The 27,519-nt window shown below is 38.6% G+C and overlaps 1 protein-coding gene across 8 annotated transcripts in view; it reads left to right on the top strand.

Annotated features, from left to right (window-relative positions):
- ST7 (suppression of tumorigenicity 7) overlaps positions 1-27,519 on the top strand; it is a 261,269-nt gene that overhangs the window by 201,820 nt on the left and 31,930 nt on the right. For 7 of the 8 annotated variants that reach the window (XM_057550035.1, XM_057550032.1, XM_057550036.1 and 4 more), the window contains 2 exons: positions 21,184-21,256; positions 22,727-22,829. In XM_057550035.1, the coding sequence (XP_057406018.1) occupies positions 21,184-21,256; positions 22,727-22,829 (176 nt within the window). Of the gene's footprint in view, positions 1-21,183; positions 21,257-22,021; positions 22,158-22,726; positions 22,830-27,519 lie in introns of all 8 variants that reach the window. The other variant, XM_057550037.1, reaches the window with a different exon arrangement.

Raw genomic sequence — 27,519 nt, 5'->3', positions numbered from 1 at the left:
GAGGGCTTGGAGTACAGACAGCAATGGGGGTGCCCTGTTCTTCACCCTGATTCAGATGTCATCATCCTAATCCATGAGATGCTGGAGACAGCACTTTGAATCCCAGCCTCACCATCCCTCGCCATCAAGCCACACCCAAAGCAGCAGGATTATATGTTATCTTTGCAAATCGGAATGCTCTGGTTTGGTAGCTGTTTCTTGGATGTTTTATGGGTACAGCAATCCTTCTTTATTACATTTGCTAGGTAGCTGAATTTTTTTAAGTAGTATGTTGGAAAGTGACACAATGGGATTAGTGCTGCTTTTCTGACCTTTGCAAAAAGGATTTAGAAATATGGTAAAGCATGGGGGAAAAAACACAACATGTTCTGAGGAAAGGAGGAAGGCATCCTGTATTCCCTTTGCCTCATTCTTATTCTCCTCCACTTTTTTATTTGCTTTGACTTTTAAAAGTGACATTTACAAAGTCCTTTTACAGTGAAGCCCTTTGGCAACCCTGGATTCTTAGCAGGATTACCAGTTAACTGACCACACCTCCTTGTAAACTGCAGTCTAATTTTGATTTTTTCCCTGATCTTATATTATTCCAGCCATTAGTCTGAAATGCTGTCTTGCCAGCCTCAGGAGTTTTCATGCGCTTCTAGTTTCAATTTGTTAACCAACATTATGGGTGGGCAGTTTTTATCCAGGTGGTTGGTGTTGGTTTTGGAGTGTCCTTCACACAATAACTAAAAAAACAGCAGCAGCAACAGCTAGCATTGAGTTCTTATAATGTGTCAGGGTCAGACGTGATTCTAAGCTCTATGTGGATGGACTCATTTATTCTCACCACAAGCATATGAGGTAGATAGTATTATTAGCCCCATTTTACAGCTGTTGTAACTGGTACAGAGAAGAGTTAAGTAATTTGCTGAAGTGAAGAGTCTAAGATATCAAGTAAAGCTATGGAGATGTTATGGTATGAGAGCAAAGAGATAAACTGAGAACAGTCTTTGTTCAATAAGATGTGAATTCTATAAGGAAAGGAAAGCCAGGATAAAAGCTGAGGTGGTCTGACCCCTGGCCCATGCGCTTAACCATCATCATACTTCCAATGGTCTCTGCTGTTGGCAGTATTTTTTATTGTTTTTATTAACACTGTTCTCGTTGTTATTATCAGCTACAGTTTGCTGAGAACCTACCATGTGCCAAGCACATTGCACACATTACCTATAACCCTTACAGTGTCTTTGCAAGGAGGTAGTTATTCCATTTTAGCAGATGCAGAAACTGAGGCTTGTGAATTTAAGTAACTTTCAAGACCACATTCCTTGAAAACTGTAGAACTGAGATGCAAATTCAGGTTTAGCTAGCTTTAAAAGCCCATGTGTTTTTCATAAACCTAAGCCTTGCTGAAGTGACTTTCTCTCCCTCTCTCACTCCTCTAACAAAGGCATGAATTAGGCGGGCTGGAGCCGTGGTGCAGAATTTCAGTTATGCCAAATTGTCTTTTAAGATTCTTTTAAAATTATTCCTTAAGAACTGGGCATATCTATATTTGCTTATCTTTCTGAAACCATCTTCAAAATATAGCTTTCCATCTTCAACGTGTACCTGATTTCTTTAGTCACAAAGGGGATTTGATGTATGGTGGTCATTTAATTTGAGATTTATCTTCTTTTTTTTTTTCAGTCATACATTACCTATAAAGACAGAAATGTTTTTTAAGATCATTAAGTCATCAGAACCTTCTTTTCAAAGCCATTGAGAAAGTTGTTACAAGCTTTGGATTGCCTTTCGAAGAAGTTTATAGGCCACCTAGGTTGAAAGCTTAAGTCTCAAAGATCAGGGTGGGAATGGGGAAAAGAATTCATGTGTTTCTTATTCATTATCATTTGCCCATTTCAATTTTAGAAGAACCTCACAGAGCAAGTGAATAGGAACGTGAGTGCTAATTTTGTGAGCATTTCCTTTGGGAGTGTCTAGTTCTGTCTCTAGTTAGTGATCCCTGAGGATGCCAAAGGCAGTCCTGTTGGTGGGGAAGAGGACTAGCCCTGGTGCCAGCCTGCTGAGGTCAAGTCCCAGCTCTGCCTTCCACTGGCTGAGTGAACTTCAGCAAATCACTCAACCTTCGAAGCTTCCATTTCTTTCTCTGGAAATGGAATCTAGGCTTAGAAAGCCTAAGTAACTTGCCCAGGATCACACAGCTGGGAATTTGTTGTGAGGATTAAAGCAGTTAATCGATGGTAAATGTTTAGAACAGTGTGGGCCACACAGTAAGAATTCAGTAACTATTAACCATTATAAAGAGCTAAGGTGACCACTCCTGAACTTCACCTCTGTTCTTAATCCATTTTGTTCAAATGGAAAACCATATATAAAATGTCAGTTAAAATGAGAGCATAAAAGCCCAGTCTTTTGCCCCCCCCGCAAAAGTGTTATGGCCTGTTATTAAAATTAATTTTAGATCTCATAGGACATATGTGTAGATATTTGATAAGAATGGAAATGCTTAGTTTTATCTATAAACAACTCTAACATTTGGAAAGCTGAAAAATAAAAAATGCCCAACATTTTCACTCTTGATCAAAAGACAAATTGTTTCAGCCTTGGGGCAATTTGTCCCAATAGAAATACAAATCCAAGCTCTTTTCGATATTTACTCCATTAGGTCATTTAGTGATTGCCCTAAATTTGGGGGCAGGAACTTCCCCGTGAGGGACAGCTGGTCTTTTTTTTTTTTTTTTTTTAATAATTATTCGTAACTGAGCACCTTAACACACCAACTTTTTTTTTTTAACTTTGGGTTTATTTATTTATTTATTTATTTATTTATTTATGGCTGTGTTGGGTCTTCGTTTCTGTGCGAGGGCTTTCTCTAGTTGCGGCAAGCGGAGGCCACTCTTCATCGCGGTGCGCGGGCCTCTCATTATCGCGGCCTCTCGTTGCGGAGCACAGGCTCCAGACGCGCAGGCTCAGTAATCGTGGCTCACGGGCCTAGTTGCTCCGTGGCATGTGGGATCTTCCCAGACCAGGGCTCGAACCCGTGTGCCCTGCATTGGCAGGCAGATTCTCAACCACTGCACCACCAGGGAAGCCCTGGTCTTTTTTATAATCACGAATACTATATAAATGCAACAACTATATCAAGACCATTTTTACTGGTGCCATCAAGCCCGTCCTAAATTAGCATTATTATCTACCATCTGGCAATGTGCAAAGGGTATACTTTCAAGAACAAGACATGTTTGTAACATTGGGGGAAATACTTTCATCTCAGTAGATTGAAAACAGAAATTCTAAAGAAAGCATGAGGGCATCACCCTATGTTGAGACTATTCAGAGAATAAGCTTTTTGCTAATCATTGGTTTGCAGAGTCAGCATGTAGTTATAAGTAAAAATTTTGTACACTTTGTTCATTGCCCAGGGCCTTATAACTAGTACAAGTTTACTCAACTATCATCTCCATTCCTCTGAAATGGTCACTGGATACCCTGTCTTTTGGTTAGGCTGTTTTCCATTTATGTTTGTGGAATAAGAGGGATTTGAGATGCCAGAAGGACCAGTGAATAAAATCTCTATTGACGGGACTTCCCTGGTGGCGCAGTGGTTAAGACTCCACACTCCCAGTGCAGGGGGCCCGGGTTCGATCCCTGGTCAGGGAACTGGATCCCACATGCATGCCACAACTAAGAGTTCACATGCCACAACTAAGGAGCCCTCGAGCCGCAACTAAGACCTGGCACAACCAAATAAAATAAATAAATATTAAAAAAATAAAAATCTGTATTGAAGCAGTCAGCGTCAGGCTGTCCAGACCTCCAAAATGGTGCTTTTCGGTCAAGTGTATGTATAGATGTGAGTTCTGATGCCATAGGCACAGGCAGCTTCTGAGACATATCCACTACAAAAGGAGGCTGCATTCAAGAAAGAGGGTTTGAAGTGCCATCAGTCCCTAGTGACAGACTCGAAGCCTCGTCCAGCTCCCTTCCCTGGCCTGGCTCTTATGGAAAAGATCAAGGATACCCGGCAAATGCTGAAGAGAATCTTTGTGTAAAAGATAGGCAAATAATCCCATTGCTGCTTCAAAGAAGAAAATAATTATCAGCACTGACACCATGGGCTATGGCCTCAGGCTGGTAAGCACGAGTGACTGAGAAGTGATGGCCCTGTGATAGCTTTGCAGTGGGTGCCCTGCTGACTTGGAACCTAAGAGGTATATCTGTCAAGAGGACTAGGCCTTTGAGGTTACAAAGTGATTGGCTGTCATACTATACATGCAATGAGCGGGAGTTCTGGTAACAGATGCTATTTCAGTGAAGACTGTATGCGTGAAAAACTTCTACAATCTCTGATGATGGAAGACATTTTATGAATGCATACATCTGTAATTCACAGAGTTGGCACATGAACAAACCGTCTAAATTTATGCTGGCTTTAGTAATCCTTACTGCCCAGTTATCATAATTTACCAAGGTAACATCCCTCCTTAGCTGGCCATCGCCATCACATAAACTGCCATATTTGGCTCCAGGGCACCAGCCACAGAAGGGCCTCCTGACACAGACCTTTTGGGGTAATCCAATTCAAAAGTTGCAGATAAGATCTGTTGTTTGGCTTTGTAGCATGATAGTTGAATCCGTGTTGCTTGCCTCTCCCCCTGCTCCAGATTACCAAGATCATGTAGAATTTCCCCATCCCAGGTGGCACCTCATTTTGAGGTTCTAGTATATCAGTCCTTTTTATTTCTTCAGTGAAGTTTTCACCTTTGGTTGAAAGGGGACCTTAGATTGGCTTTTTGAAGGTGGGACAAAAAGACTTCATACTGTCTGGAACCAAAAAAAAAAAAAATCTAAGGACAGAATTTTACATATGTATTGTTTTCATTGCATCATATCATGAACAGGAGTAAACTGAGAAATTTTATTGAAGACAGTCACACGGAGGACAGCATCACATAATGGTACAGTAATAAGACATTACAGTCCTCAAACAGGAAGGAGAAGTGGGCTGCATTTTCTTTTTTTTTTTTTTTTTTTTTTTTGTCTGAAACATTTATATTAACATATTTCCATACATATTTCCATACAAATACAAATATAAGATTTTTAGAAATTTCATGTAATGTCTGAAACATTTATATTAACATATTTCCATACATATTTCCATACAAATACAAATATAAGATTTTTAGAAATTTCATGTACTGTCTGAAACATTTATATTAACATATTTCCATACATATTTCCATACAAATACAAATATAAGATTTTTAGAAATTTCATGTAATGTCTGAAACATTTATATTAACATATTTCCATACAAATAACCCAATGAAAGTTTAGTATTAGTTGTTTTGTTTGTTTTTTTATACTGCAGGTTCTTATTAGGCATCAGTTTTATACACATCAGTGTATACATGTCAATCCCAATCGCCCAATTCAGCACATCACCATCCCCACCTCATCGCAGTTTTCCCCCCTTGGTGTCCATATGTCCATTCTCTACATCTGTGTCTCAACTTCTGCCCTGCAAACTGGCTCATCTGTACCATTTTTCTACGTTCCACATACATGCATTAACATACGATATTTGTTTTTCTCTTTCTGACTTACTTCACTCTGTATGACAGTCTCTAGATCCATCCACTTCTCAACAAATGACTCAATTTCGTTCCTTTTTATGGCTGAATAATATTCCATCGTATATATGTACCACAACTTCTTTATCCATTCGTCTGTTGATGGGCATTTAGGTTGCTTCCATGACCTGGCTATTGTAAATAGTGCTGCAATGAACATTCGGGTGCACGTGTCTTTTTGAATTACGGTTTTCTCTGGGTATATGCCCAGTAGTGGGATTGCTGGGTCATATGGTAATTCTATTTTTAGTTTTTTAAGGAACCTCCATATTGTTCTCCATAGTGGCTGTATCAATTTACATTCCCACCAACAGTGCAAGAGGGTTCCCTTTTCTCCACACCCTCTCCAGCATTTGTTGTTTGTAGATTTTCTGATGATGCCCATTCTAACAGGAGTGAGGTGATACCTCATTGTAGTTTTGATTTGCATTTCTCTAATAATTAGTGATGTTGAGCATCTTTTCATGTGCTTCGTGGCCGTCTGTATGTCTTCTTTGGAGAAATGTCTATTTAGGTCTTCTGCCCATTTTTGGATTGGGGTGTTTGTTTCTTTGATATTGAGCTGAATGAGCTGTTTATATATTTTGGAGATTAATCCTTTGTCCGTTGATTCATTTGCAAATATTTTCTCCCATTCTGAGGGTTGTCTTTTCGTCTTGTTTATGGTTTCCTTTGCTGTGCAAAAGCTTTGAAGTTTCATTAGGTCCCACTTGTTTATTTTTGTTTTTATTTCCATTACTCTAGGAGGTGGATCGAAAAAGATCTTGCTGTGATTTATGTCAAAGAGTGTTCTTCCTATGTTTTCCTCTAAGAGTTTTATAGTGTCCAGTCTTATATTTAGGTCTCTAATCCATTTTGAGTTTATTTTTGTGTATGGTGTTAGGGAGTATTCTAATTTCATTCTTTTACATGTGGCTGTCCAGTTTTCCCAGCACCACTTATTGAAGAGACTGTCTTTTCTCCATTGTATATCTTTGCCTCCTTTGTCATAGATTAGTTGACCATAGGTGCGTGGGTTAATCTCTGGGCTTTCTATCTTGTTCCATTGATCTATGTTTCTGTTTTTGTGCCAGTACCATATTGTCTTGATTACTGTAGCTTTGTAGTATAGTCTGAAGTCAGGGAGTCTGATTCCTCCAGCTCCATTTTTTTGCCTCAAGACTGCTTTGGCTATTCGGGGTCTTTTGTGTCTCCATACAAATTTTAAGATGATTTGTTCTAGCTCCGTAAAAAATGCCATTGGTAATTTGATAGGGATTGCATTGAATCTGTAGATTGCTTTGGGGAGTATACTCATTTTCACAATGTTGATTCTTCCAATCCAAGAACATGGTATATCTCTCCATCTGTTGGTATCATCTTTAATTTCTTTCATCAGTGTCTTATAGTTTTCTGCATACAGGTCTTTTGTCTCCCTAGGTAGGTTTATTCCTAGGTATTTTATTCTTTTTGTTGCAATGGTAAATGGGAGTGTTTCCATAATTTCTCTTTCAGATTTTTCATCATTAGTGTATAGGAATGCAAGAGATTTCTGTGCATTAATTTTGTAACCTGCAACTTTACCATATTCATTAATTAGCTCTAGCAGTTTTCTGGTGGCAGTTTTAGGATTCTCTATGTATAGTATCATGTCATCCGCAAACAGTGACAGTTTTACTTCTTCTTTTCCAATTTGTATTCCTTTTATTTCTTTTTCTTCTCTGATTGCCGTGGCTAGGACTTCCAGAACTATGTTGAATAATAGTGGTGAGAGTGGACATCCTTGTCTCGTTCCTGATCTTAGAGGAAATGCTTTCAGTTTTTCACCATTGAGAATGATGTTTGCTGTGGGTTTGTCATATATGGCCTTTATTATGTTGAGGTAGGTTCCCTCTATGCCCACTTTCTGGAGAGTTTTTATCATAAATGGGTGTTGAATTTTGTCAAAAGCTTTTTCTGCATCTATTGAGATGATCATATGGTTTTTCTTCTTCAATTTGTTAATATGGTGTATCACATTGATTGATTTGCGTATATTGAAGAATCCTTGCATCCCTGGGATAAATCCCACTTGATCGTGGTGTATGATCCTTTTAATGTGTTGTTGGATTCTGTTTGCTAGTATTTTGTTGAGGATTTTTGCATCTATATTCATCAGTGATATTGGTCTGTAATTTTCTTTTTTTGTAGTGTCTTTGTCTGGTTTTGGTATCAGGGTGATGGTGGCCTCATAGAATGAGTTTGGGAGAGTTCCTTCCTCTGCAATTTTTTGGAAGAGTTTGAGAAGGATGGGTGTTAGCTCTTCTCTAAATGTTTGATAGAATTCACCTGTGAAGCCATCTGGTCCTGGACTTTTGTTTGTTGGAAGATTTTTAATCACAGTTTCAATTTCATTACTTGTGATTGGTCTGTTGATATTTTCTGTTTCTTCCTGGTTCAGTCTTGGAAGGTTATACCTTTCTAAGAATTTGTCCATTTCTTCCAGGTTGTCCATTTTATTGGCATAAAGTTGCTTGTAGTAGTCTCTTAGGATGTTTTGTATTTCTGCGGTGTCTGTTGTAACTTCTCCTTTTTCATTTCTGATTTTATTGATTTGAGTCCTCTCCCTCTTTTTCTTGATGAGTCTGGCTAATGGCTTATCAATTTTGTTTATCTTCTCAAAGAACCAACTTTTAGTTTTATTGATCTTTGCTATTGTTTTCTTTGTTTCTATTTCATTTATTTCTGCTCTGATCTTTATGATTTCTTTCCTTCTGCTAACTTTGGGTTTTGTTTGTTCTTCTTTCTCTAGTTTCTTTAGGTGTAAAGTTAGATTGTTTACTTGAGATTTTTCTTGTTTCTTTAGGTAGGCTTGTATAGCTATAAACTTCCCTCTTAGAACCGCTTTTGCTGCATCCCATAGGTTTTGGGTCGTCGTGTTTTCATTGTCATTTGTCTCTAGGTATTTTTTTATTTCCTGTTTGATTTCTTCAGTGATCTCTTGGTTATTTAGTAACGTATTGTTTAGCCTCCATGTGTTTGTCTTTTTTACGTTTTTTTCCCTGTAATTCATTTCTAATCTCATAGCGTTGTGGTCAGAAAAGATGCTTGATATGATTTCAATTTTCTTAAATTTACTGAGGCTTGATTTGTGACCCAAGATGTGATCTATCCTGGAGAATGTTCCGTGTGCACTTGAGAAGAACGTGTAATCTGCCGTTTTTGGATGGAATGTCCTATATATATCAATTAAATCTATCTGGTCTATTGTGTCATTTAAAGCTTCTGTTTCCTTATTTATTTTCATTTTGGATGATCTGTCCATTGGTGTAAGTGAGGTGTTAAAGTCCCCCACTATTATTGTGTTACTGTCGATTTCCTCTTTTATAGCTGTTAGCAGTTGCCTTATGTATTGAGGTGCTCCTATGTTGGGTGCATATATATTTATAATTGTTATATCTTCTTCTTGGATTGATCCCTGGATCATTATGTAGTGTCCTTCCTTGTCTCTTGTAACATTCTTTATTTTAAAGTCTATTTTATCTGATATGAGTATAGCTACTCCAGCTTTCTTTTGATTTCCATTTGCATGGAATATCTTTTTCCATCCCCTCACTTTCAGTCTGTATGTGTCCCTAGGTCTGAAGTGGGTCTCTTGTAGACAGCATATATATGGGTCTTGTTTTTGTATCCATTCAGCCAGTCTATGTCTTTTGGTTGGGGCATTTAATCCATTCACGTTTAAGGTAATTATCGATATGTATGTTCCTATGACCATTTTCTTAATTGTTTTGGGTTTGTTTTTGTAGGTCCTTTTCTTCTCTTGTGTTTCCCACTTAGAGAAGTTCCTTTAGCATTTGTTGTAGAGCTGGTTTGGTGGTGCTGAATTCTCTTAGCTTTTGCTTGTCTGTAAAGCTTTTGATTTCTCCATCAAATCTAAATGAGATCCTTGCTGGGTAGAGTAATCTTGGTTGTAGGTTCTTCCCTTTCATCACTTTAAGTATTTCATGCCACTCCCTTCTGGCTTGCAGAGTTTCTGCTGAGAAATCAGCTGTTAACCTTATGGGGGTTCCCTTGTATGTTATTTGTCGTTTTTCCCTTGCTGCTTTCAATAATTTTTCTTTGTCTTTAATTTTTGCCACTTTGATTACTATGTGTCTCGGCGTGTTTCTCCTTGGGTTTATTCTGTATGGGACTCTCTGCGCTTCCTGGACTTGGGTGGCTATTTCCTTTCCCATGTTAGGGAAGTTTTCGATTATAATCTCTTCAAATATTTTCTCTGGTCCTTTCTCTCTCTCTTCTCCTTCTGGGACCCCTATAATGCGAATGTTGTTGCGTTTAATGTTGTCCCAGAGGTCTCTTAGGCTGTCTTCATTTCTTTTCATTCTTTTTTCTTTAGTCTGTTCCGCAGCAGTGAATTCCACCATTCTGTCTTCCAGGTCACTTATCCGTTCTTCTGCCTCAGTTATTCTGCTATTGATTCCTTCTAGTGTAGTTTTCATTTCAGTTATTGTATTGGTCATCTCTGTTTGTTTGTTCTTTAATTCTTCTAGGTCTTTGTTAATCATTTCTTGCATCTTCTCAATCTTTGCCTCCATTCTTATTCCGAGGTCCTGGATCATCTTCACTATCATTATTCTGAATTCTTTTTCTGGAAGGTTGCCTATCTCCACTTCATTTAGTTGTTTTTCTGGGGTTTTTTCTTGTTCCTTCATCTGGTACATAGCCCTCTGCCTTTTCATCTTCTCTGTCTTTCTGTAACTGTGGTTTTTGGTCCACAGGCTGCAGGATTGTAGTTTTTCTTGCTTCTGTTGTCTGCCCTCTGGTGGTTGAGGCTATCTAAGAGGCTTGATGGGAGGCTCTGGTGGTGGGTAGAGCTGACTGTTGCTGTGGCGGTCAGAGCTCAGTAAAACCTTAATCCACTTGACTGTTGATGGGTGGGGCTGGGTTCCCTCCCTGTTGGTTGTTTTGCCTGAGGCAACCCAACACTGGAGCCTACCCGTGCTCTTTGGTGGGGTTAATGGCAGACTCTGGGAGGGCTCACGCCAAGGAGAACTTCCCAGGACCTCTGCTGCCAGTGTCCTTATCCCCACGGTGAAACAGAGCCACCACTCGCCTCTGCAGGAGACCCCCCAACACCAGCAGGTACGTCTGGTTCAGTCTCCCCCAGGGTCACTGCTCCTTCCCCTGGGTCCCGATGCACACATTACTTTGTGTGTGCCCTCCAAGAGTGGGGTCTCTGTTTCCCCCAGTCCTGTCACAGTCCTGCAATCAATTCCCACTAGACTTCAAAGTCTGATTCTCTAGGAATTCCTCCTCCCTTTGCCGGACCCCCAGGTTGGGAAGCCTGACGTGGGGCTCAGAACCTTCACTCCAGTGGGTGGACTTCTGTGGTATAAGTGTTCGCCAGTCTGTGAGTCACCCACCCAGCAGTTATGGGATTTGATTTTACTCTGATTGCGCCCCTCCTACCGTCTCACTGTGGCTTCTCCTCTGTCCTTGGACGTGGGGTGTCCTCCTTGGTGAAGTCCAGGGTCTTCCTGTCAATGATTGTCCAGCAGCCAGTTGTGATTCTGGTGCTCTCGCAAGAGGGAGTGAGAGCACGTCCTTCTACTCCGCCATCTTGGTTAATCTCCTGGGCTGCATTTTCATTAGTTTGTTTTTCAATTTTGTTTGTTTGGTTAGTCAGTTCGTGGCTCCAAAAGCATCTGTCAAGGCTACACAAACTTCAAGTATATCAATTTGCTGGGCAACCAAGAAAAGTGATGCTTGATACTATGTAATCTTAAATGATTACAGAGAGTAATTAGGTTAATTTTTTCAAATTAATTCAGCAAGGATCTATCAAACCTTTATGTTGAAGATACTAACTTTTAGGTGCTTCCACATTCAGAGATGAATATGATTTACTCTGTGTCGCCAAGAAGCTTTCCGTCTATTGAAGAAAGATGTTAAAAACAAAAAACAACCCATGGTGAGTCGAGGTGGGATGAATCTGTGCTCAGTGAATCAGTTTGAAACATGCTGTGGGAAGTACAGAGAAAGAAACTCTTTGAGAGCAAGCCCTGTGTCCTCTTCTTCTTGGACACTTATGTACTACAGTAGATGTTCAGAGCATCTATGGTGAACGAACAACTTGTTACATGGAGATGCACTATGACATAGTGTCCTTACTCGTGAGGTGCTTTGGGACTTACTTATCTGCTGGTTTGCTACTCACTTATCTGCTGAATGTTGCTATTGAAAACATTCTTTTAGAAGTATAGATGTAAAATTGACCCTCAATTGACTAATCTCATGCACAGGGAAAGTAATGATCCTTTTAAAATTACATCTTGATTGTTATTATTATTGCAGATGAACAAAAGGAAATTAGGTGAAAAGATTATCACTGGAAAAATTCTGTCCTATCTAAAGTTTTGCCCCTTGGGTTTTCTGAGACACATCAAATTGACAGTTTTACTCATAATTACATAAATTTGTCCTAAGGTTATTTCATTGAATCTCAGGTTTGATCTTATGAGCCATTTATGACTTTTGTAAACTTAAGAGTCATCCTCCCTGAGATGACTTTTTTTGTTTTTTTCAGCAGCATCATTCTCGTAAAGGGTCCTTGGGAGCCAGAAGATGTGTGGTTTGCCTTCCTTGTTTCTGGACAAAAATTCTACTTTTCTTCAACCTTGTTTCAGCTTTTACTCTTTCTTTCTTCCTGCCCCACTTTTTCATTCCACTGCTTTTTCAAATAGACATCTAGATTTAGAGCACAGTCCAATGTCATGCCTTCTGCCGGAATGCTGTAAGCAAAGATACAGGAAGTATACGTGTTGAGAAATAACAAGTTTATGACTCCCTCTTAAAGCACCCATCAACACTGATCACTTTTGGCTCCCAGAAGCTAAATTAGAAGTAAATGTTTGCATGTTGAAGGAAGGTCATATCAAGTGATTTGATATGTTAGTACATTAACTTAGGATTTTATTCAGCAAACACTGACCACCAACTATGTTTCAAACATTGCTTTGTGTTGTGGGTACAAAGTGATGAAGAAACACCGCTTTTACCCCTAAAGCACACCACGTAAGTAGGAGAGGGAAATAAGAGAATGGACAATCGCTGTAAAGTGTAAAGACTGATAGAGTTTAACCCAAGATGGAAGGGACACCTCATCCAGGGTAATGAGGGAAGCCACCCCAGTGGAGGTGGGATCTGTGCTGAGCCAGACAGCACAGGTGCTGGAGGCAAAGAGAATATGTCCAGAGGTTCAGGGCAGGATTGACACAGCTTGTGAGGAGAACTGTTTCCCACAGAGCAGAGGGAAGGCAGAGGCTGTAGTAAAGGGCTGAACTTGCACTGGGTGAGTTAAGCAGGGGCCAGGCCTCAAAGAGCTTTGGGTCTAGTTTGGATTTTGTTCTGGAGACCATGGAGAGACTTGGAGGCAATGTCAGCAGAGGAAGGGCTTCAGCCTGCCCCCAGAGTGAAGGGAGTGGCACAGTGGGTTCACACTCTGCCCTTTTTTGACTTGAGGTGGTTGAGAGATGAACACTGGGAAAGCCCTAAGATGTGAAGGAGTAGAATGCCACTGGAGAGGACTGGGGAGGTGATTTCAGACTCTGCGAAGAAGCAGAATTCTATCCTTCGGGGAGACATATGCAGGGTTTTTCAACCAATAAGTATAAAAGAGTTTTTAGAGTTTGGTTTTTCTTCTTTATACAACAAATGGGAATCCCAGTGCAGAAACTTTTTTTATTTCCTGGGTGATCAAAACTTTCTGTTTTAAACTATAACTACTTCATTTCATTTGCTCTCTGGGGATCTCTTTCTTAACTATGTAGACCCAGTATAACCCTTAGATAATCTGTCTTTCGGGGGCATGTAACTAAGATGTTATCAAGAGCCTGCCAGGATTCATGTAGCCCACCAACACCTGCCTACTTCTGCTGAGTCATAACAACGACATGAGGCGGGAAAAAAAAGTGGAATGTGGGGAACAGGTGGCATGTCCCCCTAGTCTTTAGAGGTTGTGAATTTGGAGCAGGCGATGTGAAGGCCTGCACCTGTCAATCTACAAGTCTCATTTGCTAAAAGCAAAACATCTGACAAGGTCTTGTCTTACTGACACTTTAATTACAACCAAAGTAGACAAAGCCTGAGAGTAGTTAATACCTTGGATTTAATTCTTACCAAAAAGGAAGCACCTTAAAGGAGAGCATGTTATCGTATAGCTTCTAATAACAACAATGAGAAGTCACACCCTTTTTTAATTCAAAGGAAAGATAAATATAAACCCATAAATGGAGATTCAATAAATACTTTGTGCAGACACTATGTGGCATAGGAGATACAGAGATTTTTAAAGTGGAAATTGGTTCAAGAAGGATGAGAGATTCTAAAAGATGAGATTATAGTTATTCCCACTGGGAAAAAAATGTAAAATTAAACACAAATGATTAAAGTTTATGAAAATATCAGAATGACAAATAGCTAAATAAGTATATACAAGTGAGGTAGAAACCTGTCAGCAGGTGTTCTGGGTGGCTAAAGTTCAGAGGAGGCAAAAGTCTCAAGACTTTAATTGTGAAGCCATTTTCCAAGGAAAATGATAAAGCGTAAGAGAATGATGTTAAGGAAAATAAAAGCAAGTACCACATTGGCAGTATGGGATGGTGACAAAGACATGCTATTGCAAGACCATCTCTGTCACTAATTAGTTAGGCAGCTCTTAAGTTATCATTTAGCTTCCCTGGGCCTGTATTTTTTATCTGTAAAATGAAAGATTTTTGAGGGCTGACCTTCACAGTCGTGTGCTGTTGTCCAATTCTTTGATTTATCTTGTAGTACTACTATCTGGATAAGAAAGTAATGTGTTAATAAGTTAATAAAAATATACAACTATTCACTCCTATTTTCTATTTCCCCTCAATACTTTTGATTCCTTTTTTTTTTTTTTAAGAATTTCAACAAATAAATCAATCCCAGCAAAATTCTAGAGGAGAGAAATATGTGGTTTATGAACACTTAGGAAAGAGGTGATTGAAGATCTAGCATGGATTTACTGAGGAAGTTGTGTGACATAAAAACAGATGAGATAGTACATGTGAAAATATTTGTAGTCTATACAATAATATTTAAATGTTTCTTATTAAGGCCATTTTTCTTTATATTTCTGAATTAGAGAAATGCCATGGAAATATTTGTATCTTTATTTAAATAAAATATTTGATAATTTTTTTTAACATCTTTATTGGAGTATAATTGCTTTACAATTATGTGTTAGTTTCTGCTCTATAACAAAGTGAATTTTGATAATGTTTTTAATGCTGTCTTTTTAGGTAACATGGAGCAATGTGGTCATGATACCTATTACACCATTAATAAATGGTATAATTTAATGGTATAATATAATACCTATCATAACTATTAATAAATGGTTGCACGTAGATCATTGCAGACCGTTGCAAATTTAGGGTGATCTCTAGAATACCATTTTTGGATTCTCTCCTTGGTATTGCCATGGTCAGTATGTTTTTAAATCAGACCTTGTCAACAGCATAGCACAGTTAAAAAGCGTGTGTTCTGGGGGAAGCTCATATTTGTTCTAAGTGTGTGATGTTGGCATATTTCTTAACTGTTCTATGCCTCACTTTCCCCATCTATAAAACAGGGCTAGCAGTAGGTCCTATCTCATAGGGTTGCTCTGAGGATTAATGTGTGTAAGTGATTAACACCAGTGCCTGGTACTTAATAAGCCCTTGATAAATGTTAGCAATAATTTTGATGATGATAATAATCATATGGGGAGGAAGGTGTACTTACAAGGTATATGGAACAAAGCTGTGAGTGGTAGGTTGAGTTACAACAATGACTGATAGCCTGGACTAACATGCTGAAACCATTAATATTTAATGGTTTAGATTTTATTTTTTTATAAATTTATTTATTTTATTTTTGGCTGCATTGGGTCTTTGTTGCTGCATGCGGCGCGGGCTTTCTGTAGTTGCAGCGTGCGGTGGCTTCTCTTGTTGCGGAGCACGGGCTCTAGGCGCATGGGCTTCAGTAGTTGTGGCACGTGGGCTCAGTAGTTGTGGCTTGCAGGCTCTAGAGCACAGGCTCAGTAGTTGCAGTGCACGGGCTTAGTTGCTCTGAGGCATGTGGGATCTTCCCGGACCAGGGATCGTGTCCCCTGCATTGGCAGGTGGATTCTTAACCACTGTGCCACCAGGGAAGTCCTAGATTTTATTTTAAGATTTAAAATTTAATGGAGTCAAATGTGAAATCCTGCTCATAGGTTCAAAAATTCTCATGGCTGAAGTAAAAGAGAAAAGACCTGGCTTTGGCTGAAATTGGTTTGAATGGAATCAGCAGGGTTTTGTTGACCACACGACCATGGGAACAAACTGCTCCAGCTGCTCAGCGTCAGGGCCATCCCAGCTGGGAACTCAGAGAATGGTAGTGGCCATGGCTTCTCAGGCTGCACGCTTCCCCTGAGCTCTGTACCGTCAGGTTTCAGGGATTCAGATGATTGTTTCCACTTCTAATTCTCATACTTTGAAATCACCCATGGCTCCGTAACAAAAATAAGTGAGAAGTTCTGAAGACTGTGTCAGTTGAGGGGCTAGAAGTATTTATTCTGGAAAAGATTAGGTTTAGAGGAGATAACTTAACCATCTTAGTATTTGAAAGGCCAACCTGAAAAATAATCGGATTCTGTTTATTAAACTAGGAAGTAATTTTTAGATAAGGATGCATAGAGAGAATGGAGGGGCCAGAATGACGAAAGGCAAGTAAGAGAAGGCAGCTTCAGGTGACACAGGATTGTAGGTTTGGCTTTTTTTTTTTCATCTTTTTTATTGTGGTATAAATTACATATTGTAACATGCACAAATCTTAAATGTAGAGCTGGATGACTTTTCACCTATGTATATACCTCTGTGATCACCACCCAGAATCATAGAACTTTCCATCATCTCAGAAAATTGCCCCTCTAACCCAGAAGTAACCCTTTTTCTGACCTCTCTCACCATATATTAGCTTTGCAAACTTCATACAACCACTTTGGAGCACTGTCTACCTACCAGTTTAAACATTCATCTACCTTCTGACTCAATTCCATTTCCAGTTACATATCCAAGAAAAAATGAGGGTTTTTTTTTAACCAAAAAGTACACAAGAATAGTCACAACAGCTTTCTTCATAGTAGTCCAAAACTGGAGAACAATCCAAATAGCCATTAGCAAGAGAATAAACATATTGTATATCGACACAATGAAATACTACTTGGCAATAAAAAGGAACGAAGTACTGATACATGCTACAACATGGATGAACCTCAGAAGCATTACTTGGAGAGAGAGAAGCCAGACACAAAAGTACACGTGCTATGATTCCAGTTGTATGAAATTCAAGATTGTAGATTTTAAGGAAAGACTTTCACGACAATTTGATTTTGTACGCCTAAGATGCTTGGAGAAAGTTCTTCTTTCATAAAAGGATCTGTATGAAACACAAGATGGCAAAGAAATGGAAGGAAAATTAAACTAACACCAACAGTTCAGCTTTGCCGAAGTGAGAAACATTTATTCAGCATTCCTTGTTTCTACAATGAGTATGTGATGTCTCATTTACTTTCATTTCCTCCTTGGATTCTAATTCTTAAGGGGACTTCTGGCAATAATGGTAGCTACATACCACTTACAAAAGACAGAAAAGCACTGCACAGAGTCTGCTCATACAAAATTGGACTTAGAATGATTTTGAGTTTCTTCCTCAAAATAAAATTTCTGAATAAATTACAAGCAATATTGGAAAGCAGCTTATTTGTTGTTATTTCCTGCTTAAAACTTCTGATACTACCATTTTCATCAGTACGGTTAGTCACCCTGTTCTCCTTACCATTTTATCCATTTCCCTGGTGGCAAAAGCATAAAATCACAGTAGGCAGACAAGTCTATGGAGATAGAGAACAGATTAGTGGTCACTGGGGGACAGGTATGGGTGGGGAGGGTACAAATAAAGGGGTAGCGTGAGAGAGTTCCTTTGGAAAAGTTGTGTATTTTGATGGTAGTGGTGGTTACATGAATCTAGCCTTGGGATAAAATTGCATAGAACCACACACACAGGAATGCATGTAAAAAATGGTGAAAACTGAATAAGGTCTGTAATTGACTTAATAGTACTGTACCAGTGTCAATTTCTTGGTTTTTTTTATGTTATAATGCAGTTATGTGAGTTGTCACCATTTGAGGGAAACTGAAGGAAGCTTCACAGAACTCTGTGTACTATATTCACAACTTCCTATGACCCCATAATTATTTCAAAATAATAAGTTTCATAATTATAATAGGCAACAACAACCGAGTCTCAGCCTATTTTTTTTTCCCCTAGAAAAAGAAATGAAAAAAAAAAAGAAATGAAAAAGGCTCATGGGGCAAGCAGCCCATAATAATTAGCTTTCTCCTGAAGGTAGTGTATATGGTTTTTTCTTAAAAGTGAGCCAAAACATGCAGGTCCTGCCTCTGATTTAGATATTAGGCATTTATTAGATTAAAATGCGGTTAACAATTACACACCACAAAAGGAATACACTAACTTTCATGAAGGTATATAAATAATTTTCTACATCTGCGGGCTAACAGCACTTCGTGTAAGTTCTGCCTTTGTCTGTTTATGCTGTCTGTGTCTGGCTCCACCAGTGTATCATATTTGCCCATGAACTTGCTTCAGACAATTTGTAGAAAGAATTCTTCCACTTAGCATCATTGTTATCTTTTAAAAATTCACTTATTACGTGTACGTCGCAGGAAGCTTTGGAAACGCAGGTAAACATAGAAAAAAATTGTCTATAATCCCAGCACCCAGAAATAAAAACTGTTGATATTTGGTATATATAGTGCCAGCCTTTTTATCTCTGTGCATAAAAATGCTTTTTTAAAAATATGTGAAATCATAATTTTTGTAAACTTGTTTTACTTATTGATGTGTACACAACAATGCAACATTTCCCCAGGTCGTTAAATACTTTCCACCACGTGATTTAACGACGGCATCGAATTACACCCTGTGGATGTGCAGCACCTTAGCCATTCTCCTATGATTGACATTTGGGCTGTTTCCAGTTTTCTACCATTAGAAACAATGTCTTGATCAACATCCTTAAAGCTAAATCTTCATGCACAGTTGTGATGATTTCCCTTAGGATAAAGTCTCAGAAGTAGAATTGCTGGGTAGGCAAAATGTTAAAGCATTTGATTTATATTGCCACATTTAAAAAAAAAGTGTTGTACACAAAAACCTTATTTGAACAAGATGCTTTACCTGAAGGGAGATTAAGGATCAGTTTCTTTTTAATGATTCATCCCTCCTTAGAGACAAATTGCCATTACCAAATAGATGTATTGCTTTGACAGAATTAAAAGAAAAATATTGAAAATATATAAATAAGTTATGCAAGAATTGTTTGCTGTTTTTAATTTTTGTTTAATAGTGAAAGCAAAATAATATACTAAAGAGATAACAAATGGAATGAACTTGCCACTAGTGGGGAATGGGGTATTTATATTTCTTCCTTTCCCCATTTGATATTGATTAAAATATTTTTTTCTTTATTTTTTTAAGCATTATGACTGTGCACATATACCAGTATCTTTACATACAATGAAGGAGTAAGGGTAAAATTTTTTTAAATGGGGAAAATGTACCATAGTAGTTGTAACGTTGCAGAGTTGTGAATGTCCTGTCTATGGGTGTGAGGGGGTTAAAGATCACCTTTGATTAGGCATCTCTAATATTCTGCTGGAACACATCAATCGTATCTCTTTCTGCATTTCCAACTGGGTCAATGTGTTCATTTGCTTTATTAGGTAACCTTCAAAACAACATGATCGTTCTCATTGAGAAGCTAAATCCTTAACAACAGGTTTTCTTTAGTTTATCAAGTGAGGTTCCATCTGTGCTGCCACCTTCGAATAATTTTGACCATTATTTTCAGTTTCAACTCCTTTCTAGGACTAATCCTTTGTTCCCACTTCATAGAAAGGTGCTAGATTGTCGCAGAAGGAACACAGATCACACCAGGAAGGGTGGAAGCAGGGCTTGGATAATTTTTAAATGAAAGGTCTGAAGTTTAAAAAAAAAAAAAAAAGGTCTGAACTTTTAAGTAGAATGTGTATTATCTGCAATTTTTTTTATTATCTTCCAGTAACAATCAATAAGTGGACCCTAGCAAACAAAATAATTGATTCCTGGATTGATTTCACATACTGGGAAGTGGTTAAATGCTTAGATGTTGGAGAAGCAACAAGACAAATCCATGAGTGTCTGACATTTTTTTTTCCTTCTTAGTCATAAGCACACCATTTTACAGTATGCATATGGTGCTGAAATTTTGTTTGAATATAATTTATGAGATCAGGGTCACAAAGACCTCTCTCCCTTTCAATTCTGTGTTGGTATTTTCTCTGATCATTTGTATTTTATCAATGTCATTGAAATTTCCCTCAGAGAAATTCCTCATGCTGGAATTGGTGGTAAATACTCATTATTGAATGAAAGATTGTTTTTCTTTTATGAAATTATTTTCTTCTGCTGTTGTCTTTTGTCTAGTTATGGACTTTCCTTTTCATCCCTACCGTAATGTAATTCTTCTAAAGTTGAAAACAGCCCGAAAGAAACTTGGAGGGCGTTCCAGGTGTTAAGAGTTCTTCTAACCTAGGGTGAATTTTGTAGCACCTGGGAATGGCATATTTTTACCTAGTCTTGAGTGTTAAAGAAAGACAGTTCTGGTGCGAAATAGGATCATAATTTAAAAATAAGTCCCACCCCCTGCGCCCAGAGGGACTACCCTCTTTGCATTTATCTCCTCTTAGTTGTACTCTGTGCTTTTATTTGCCTGTAAACTCTATCTGAATCTGGTACCCGTTGCCACCCCTCCATCTGAAATTTTCTATACAAACTGAAAGGAACTGTTTTTCTGGGCAACAAATTAGGCTTCATATGAAAGGGGCTTTATCATGGGTTTGAATGAACAAAAATTGTATAGTTTTATAAAGATTTCATATATAGCCTCATAAAGATTTCTCTTTCCAATTTTAACAAAAAAACTGAATATAAATTTCATGAAATCTGGTTTAAATCTGACCACTAAAGAATAATTTTTCAATAAATTTATTTATCACTAAAAAACCTTAATATTTTTAAAAAAATCCAGGTAATATTTTTTTCACTTTAATATTTCATATGCCTCTTGAGAAATTTTATAAGTTAACAGAGAAGTCCTATTTGCCTTTCTTGATATCAAGGCTATTCATGTAATATTTAAATTTATGTATTTATAGCTATTCTCTGCTTAAATAAACTCAACATATGAAAAATCCATATTTTAAATAAAAGATGATTGCTGAACAGTGTGGTGGATTTGAAATTTGAATTATTCACAAAAATACGAATTACCCTTAGTTTCACGTACCACTTGGATACATAAGGAACAGTTAAAATATTCTTAATTTATGCTCCTTAGGCTTACATGATTAAAATGCTAGTGTATTAAAAAAATCATTGCTCATTGTTTGTACAGACTTATAACAGTTCCTACTTTTTTTCTCTCTAACAGATATAAGCTTACCAAAGTCGGCAACAATATGCTACACAGCGGCCTTGCTCAAAGCAAGGGCTGTCTCTGACAAGTAAGTGGATAGTAGCCTGTGCAGTACAGATGCCGGTCTGGACCAAAGGAGATGTATTGTCTCTGAGGGCTTTCTCTGCAAGGTTTTCTTAGTCCATGAGACCCCTGCTTATGAGCATGCATTTTCCAAAACCTGCATTTTCTTTTCTTTCACTACTAGAAGGAGGGAATGTATATCGCCAGGTCTTGTAATGGTGTGTGGGTTCCTAAAGAGGGATTTGTATGAAACTCCATGCCTCTGAGGTGACTTTTTTTTTTTTTTTTTTTTTTTTGCCGGACAGTAGATACCAAAAGGCCTGCTTGGGACTTACACAAAATGCCTTCTTTGATTCATTTTTTTGCATATTCCTCTTCCTCCAGCAGTCCAGGACGGGGTAGTAGTCATAACAAACATATTAATATGGCAAAAGGGGATGGTCATCTCCCTTTCCTTACCTCATCAATTCCAAAGTAACTCCCCACCCAGGATCCGTTTACCTTGAGTCACCATCACAGTGGGACATTTGCCCGTTTTGTTCAGGCAGGTGACTATGGTATAGAGAATTTCCATAAACACCCAAGATGACTGGCAGGTGAAAGAGAATAGATGGCTTAACTGGTTTTGAGTTCATAAACGCTTACACTTCCCGATACACTCCCTCGGTAGCACTGAAAAGCAGATAACAGGAAAAGAAAACAGCCTCTGCTGTGTCAGACAGGTTTGCTGTTAAGTGTGTGTGCACTTCAAGACCGAAGTAATTTTCTTTCATTCTTTTTTATCCTGTAGATCGCCAGTACCTACTGCAACATCTTTTCTCCCTACACAGCGACTCCAGCTTGGGAGGGCAGGGCCAGGGTTGTCACAGCTTCCCCTGTGGTGTCTGCCTGCCAAGCACAGCTCTGGAGTTAGCCCTGGGTGTGAGGTGAGAAAGAGATTGCATGGTCTGGTTTTTTTCATTCACTTGGGCAGGTGTCTCGCCCGCAGTTTGGGCATGCACACTCCCCCTGCCGGAACAGCCCCAAGCAGGCTTGCCTGCTGCTGAAGCTGCAAGACTTAACCCTCCATCGCAGCACTGACATTGGGTTGGGAGCCTCCTTTAAAATTCTCCCCAGTTCTGTTTTTAACCAAGTGCGCTCTTCTGTAACCTAGTTTTCTCTTTTTCCTACACTGTCTGCCCTTGTCAGTCCTACCCCCTGCCCTGACCTAAGCAGGTACCTCCTAGAAAACTTAGATTAGCTATTTAGACAGAGAGACTTGACAGCTGAATTTAATTCCTGCCGCGATTAGATGCAAGCACGCTTTCTGCTTCTGCTGGGGTTTTTGTTGGCCTCTGTCTGAGGGGTCACTCAGAGGTTCCGTGTAGTGGAGGTTTGGAGAGCTCATGCCTTTGGCTCGCTGTGGTTTTCTGGGCCCTTGATGTGTAGATGCCTTTCCAGGTTAATGCCCAAGCAGTGGTCCCAACTGGATGGTGTTTGTCTTTCTGCTTTTCAGATTCTCTCCCGAGGCTGCATCTCGGCGGGGGCTGAGCACAGCAGAGATGAATGCAGTAGAGGCCATTCATAGAGCCGTGGAATTCAATCCTCATGTGCCAAAAGTGAGTCTGTGGAATCCCCATAGGAACTCGTTATGATAGCAGAGAGTGTTCAGTGACCACAATGTCATGTCTCGAATGCACCAGTTATAAAAAAATGAATTGCAACCAATGAATGTTGAGGCCCTGTAGAGCCTATGCTTATTAGCCTTGTTTTTAAGTAAAAGCTGCATTCAAGAGGCTTTGGGGCCCATTTTCGGGCTTCATACAGTAAGGGTGAATTGATAGACCTAGCTTAGGCAGGCCAGGTCAGGAAGCCTGAAAGTGGCAAAATATGAAGATCCCAAGGGTATTGATGCATTTGATAGGAATTGCACGCCAGTTATAGTCTTACTTAGAACCAACTCGAGAAATGAACCTTGTTGTGAATAAAAGTGGTAAAAAATACTAATCTGCCATTCTGTATCTCCATAAGTAAATGATAGTTAATCAGTATTGGCCAGCAAATAATGAGGAAAACCTCAAAGTATGAAGAAGTAGTTTTCTTTTGACTTGTGAGTGCCATTTTAATAGGTATATATATAGTAGGAAATATTTGTCTTGTTAAGCACATGACTGACCTATTTATAAATATGCAATATTTCCCATATATTTTTTTAAGAATTTGATTTTAAGGGAGTCAAATCATGGCAGAGGATATTTCTGTAATCTTTTATTCAGAAGAGGGGTGTGTGTTCATGACTTACCTGTATTTGAGTGCCTGCTACGTGATAGGCACATTGCTGAGGGCCATTTTCAGTTTCTTGATATTATAAAGCACATTTTGACCTCTAGGAAACCTCCTGCAGTTCACATCAGGTACTACAAGACAGTTTCCTTGGCAAAATGTCTGATGAAGACTTTCACTGGTGAAAAATGACAAAGGAAGGCTGTTTTCTTGTTCTGTTGCAGTACTGTAGCAAAAGGGTGGGGTTGGGTGCGTGTCTGTGTGCCTGTGTGATGATTTATGGAGTTGCCTACTTTAATTTGTTGATATCCAGAGTGACAAAGATAAGTGATCTAATATCATTCCTGAGGTTTTACTCAGGTCACGGTCATCTTTTCACAAAACAGGAAATTGAAGAGTGGTGCACAGTGCCATATTTGCAGAAGGATGTATTTATTCACTCTGGTTTCAGTGGATAATGACCAACAGAGTATTTGTAGACTTAGGTATTGTATATAGGGTGGTATAAAATATATCTATTTAATATTTTTCAGCTAAGTTAAAAAATGTTTATTCAAATTTGATTAAAATGTAAAACTAATCATGAAAATATTGTCCTGAATTACAGTAAACTTAGGTCATCAATTAATATTTATTGAATACCATTCTCTAACTACAGAGCTATTTTATGAGCTCTGTAGCTCATAAAATAGCCTTAAAATAAATAAGGCTCTTTTAAAAGTAGTATTGGGCAATAGAGTCCTAGATTCTGAGGCAAAAACTTGGGTTCCAAATCTGGCTCTGTCATTTATTAGCCATGGGATCTTGGGTTTAGCATCTCTGAACTCAAAGTTTTCCCTCATCTTCCAAATGAAGATAAAAATATAAGCCTCACCTATCTTCTGTGATAAAGATCAAGTGAGATAATATGTTCGAAGTTCTTTGAAAAAACTATATGTTTGGAAATTATTAAAATTATTAATATTTGGCTTGTTGGCAGCTCCTCAAGTATGGGACCTGAATCTTAATTTTTCCAGTTATACCAACCTGAGCCTTGTAATCCTGGGACACAAGATAGAAAACTGGAACAATACTTGTTGGTTAGATATTTTAATTGAGGCTGTCGTTTAATTCTAGATAATGGTCTTAAATGGTTGAGCCTCCAGAAGAGTAGTAAAAGCCCTAAGAAATAGTTTAAAGCTGCCATGGAAGAATTTAACCCCAGTCAACTGCATTCTACTTGCAAAATAGGAGTCTTATAAAAGCGGAAATAGTTTGAAAAAGTTGAAATAATTTGATTTCACTTTACCTTCTAATCATTAAGCTGAGAGAAGGTAGGGCATGTAAGTAAACTGATTCTCCAACACTTTGCTTTGTTGGTGACTGTGCTGAGGGGGAAACTTGTTTCCAGATCCTCCTCATTATTGACATTTCTGTGGGGAAAAGGTCCTGTGAGCCACTGACCTCATATGTTCAGAATTAATCACAAACCTCTGGTACTCGTTTACCATATGCAGGCTGCTATAAACATCTTTTATATGTGTTCTGTTTGTTGGACTGCTTGCTAATACTTTAGTAGACATGCACACACATGTGCATACATGCACACATCCGCGCAACCATGAATGCACATACACGTGCACGCGCGTGTATGTGTGTGTGTATATATACGTATATGACTTTTCAGGCAGAGGATAGCCTTAATTCTAATGAAACATCAGTGAAGGATATAAACACATAGATTCTTGTTGTAAGAAGGGATCTTAAATGCCATGTAGGACACCTTCCCATTTTAAGCTTAAATCTCTCCTCATAATGATACTATGATAATTATGTTTATTTTTGGTTTCTATTAATGTTTACTATGTGGCAAACACAGTGCTAACTGAACTACATATGCCATCTCATTTATTTTTCATAACAACATTGTGAGGTGTATCATATTATTATCCCTGCTACATAGATGAGGGCACTGCAGGTTTGGAGAAGTTAAGTAATCTGCTCTTGGTCACACAGTAAGTAAATGACAGAGCCTGAACTGGTTCTGGGTTATCCAGCTCTTAAACATCTCCCTCCACTGACCCCCACATCCCACCAGGTGGCAGACCAGCCTAGGCTTGAACCTTCAAATTATGGCGGCCACATCCCTTCCCAAGGCACTCAATTCCCTGTAGACAATTCAGATTTCTTCAGGATATTATCATGTCTTAAACACTGCCATAGCTTCTTTTCCTCTTTCACAGGAAGTTGTCAGTGGCCCACCACAGGAATTTTCAGTATATACACGCTGTTTTACCCAATTATAGTCTGCTTGGAAGGAGAAAAAAATACCAAATATGATAACTGTGAACTGCCTTCCATAAATTTTCATCTTAGTTCCAACTGGTATCCCAGTAAGCATAGTTAATATTTCAACATCCAATGATAAATATTAGTTATTTACCCCAGGAGGGTTATTCTTAGGAACTCTCTTTCCCTGCAAACATGAGGAGTAGGGAGTATTGCTCCTAACCACATCACAGGACTGGGAAATAAATAACAGTAGTAAAAAGCCATGGATCTGTGTTCTGAAGGAGAGCCTCTGAAGCCGTTAGATTCTAAACATGAGGACTTCTGAAGCTTTAGATTGCAGCAGATTATAAGGAGGAAGCAGCCCATAGGCTCATACTACAAATCGAATTGTGTTACTCCCCTCCCAAGGAAGTGCAGCAGTGTCCCCAACCCTATGGAAGGTACCAACTCCTTGGATAGTTCTTCAGGACCCCTCATGATCTAACCCAACTTGTTTTTCATTTTTTTCTAGATCCTTCCAACAGTCCACTTACTGTTCCAGAAACATTCTTCTCCTCTTCCCTCTTTGCTTCTTCGGAGGCAGTCCTCCTCATCCTTCACCCCCACCATTACAAATCACCACCAGGAAGCCTGTACTCTCCTTGTCCCAGAATCAGTCTTCCCCCTCTGGTCTCTCACTACAGTGCATTGATTATGTGCTTGCTGTTCACCTCTTTTTGAGAATGACTAGGGGTATTAGGATCTTAATCATGCTGGTGATTTTCAAGAACTGGGTACACAGTTGAAGAAGACAAATCTTTAAACCATTAGAGGACTTTCCCATTTAATGTGATTAAAATAGGAGTTTTGAGTTTAAAGAGAGTTTCTCCATTTTTTTTAAAGAAAATTTCACTCATGTAATGCTGGACAAATGAAGGGTAAGTTCAGCTCTGTTCTATATCTTTATCTACGTATTGTTATGTTGTATTGCTATATACTGTTTAATGGATTTTTAGCTTCAGTTTTTTTCTTCCACTTTCCCGGAAAATGTGCTTCCTCACCTGCCCTGCTCTTGCTCAGCTGGACAAGGTTTACGTGGGAGGGGGCACATTTCTATCAGTGATCCGTTACTTTACACAGATCTAAGTTAATTAGTGCTTATGTGCTCTTAGTATGCTCCACCTCCATCGCAAGGCTCTCCCTGTGAAGAGACACATTTTTGGTTTGCAGGATGTTACATTCACTCCTTCAGGGTGCTAAAGATAAATTTCATTTTGACAAATTTCCAAAAAAAGACTAAATTATTGGTTTGTTACAAGCAGTATTAGATATGGTTTTTCCCTCTGTAGTGGTATTATAATAATAATTTTTTTTATATTTGAGAAAAGAATTCATAATCCCGTCGTATCTAGTCATATTTAAGACTATTTTTTCTAGCCTTTTTTCTATGCATTTTTAACACTTAGGAATCATAATCACATAGCATATTCATATTTTTAAAAAGTAACATGGGACACTTCAGTTGAACTTTATGGTTGGGAATTGGGGGTGAATTTATTCCTTCTGGGGGAGGATCATCAGATTTTCAGAGTTCTTTGACCTTAAAATGGTTATCCTCTAACTTAACAGTAAAGTGCAAGTCTTTTAGCCATGTGCCTTCAAACATTTTAAAATATTCTCTGGATGATTTACTTCCTTTTTTTGTTATAAAAAGCACATAACATAAAATCTACCCTCTTAACAAATTTTTAAGTATACAGCACAGCATTGTTAACT

This window comes from Balaenoptera acutorostrata, chromosome 7, assembly GCF_949987535.1.
Source record: "Balaenoptera acutorostrata chromosome 7, mBalAcu1.1, whole genome shotgun sequence".
Classification (NCBI taxonomy): domain Eukaryota; kingdom Metazoa; phylum Chordata; class Mammalia; order Artiodactyla; family Balaenopteridae; genus Balaenoptera; species Balaenoptera acutorostrata.
This window is presented reverse-complemented; position numbering and strand designations above follow the sequence as displayed.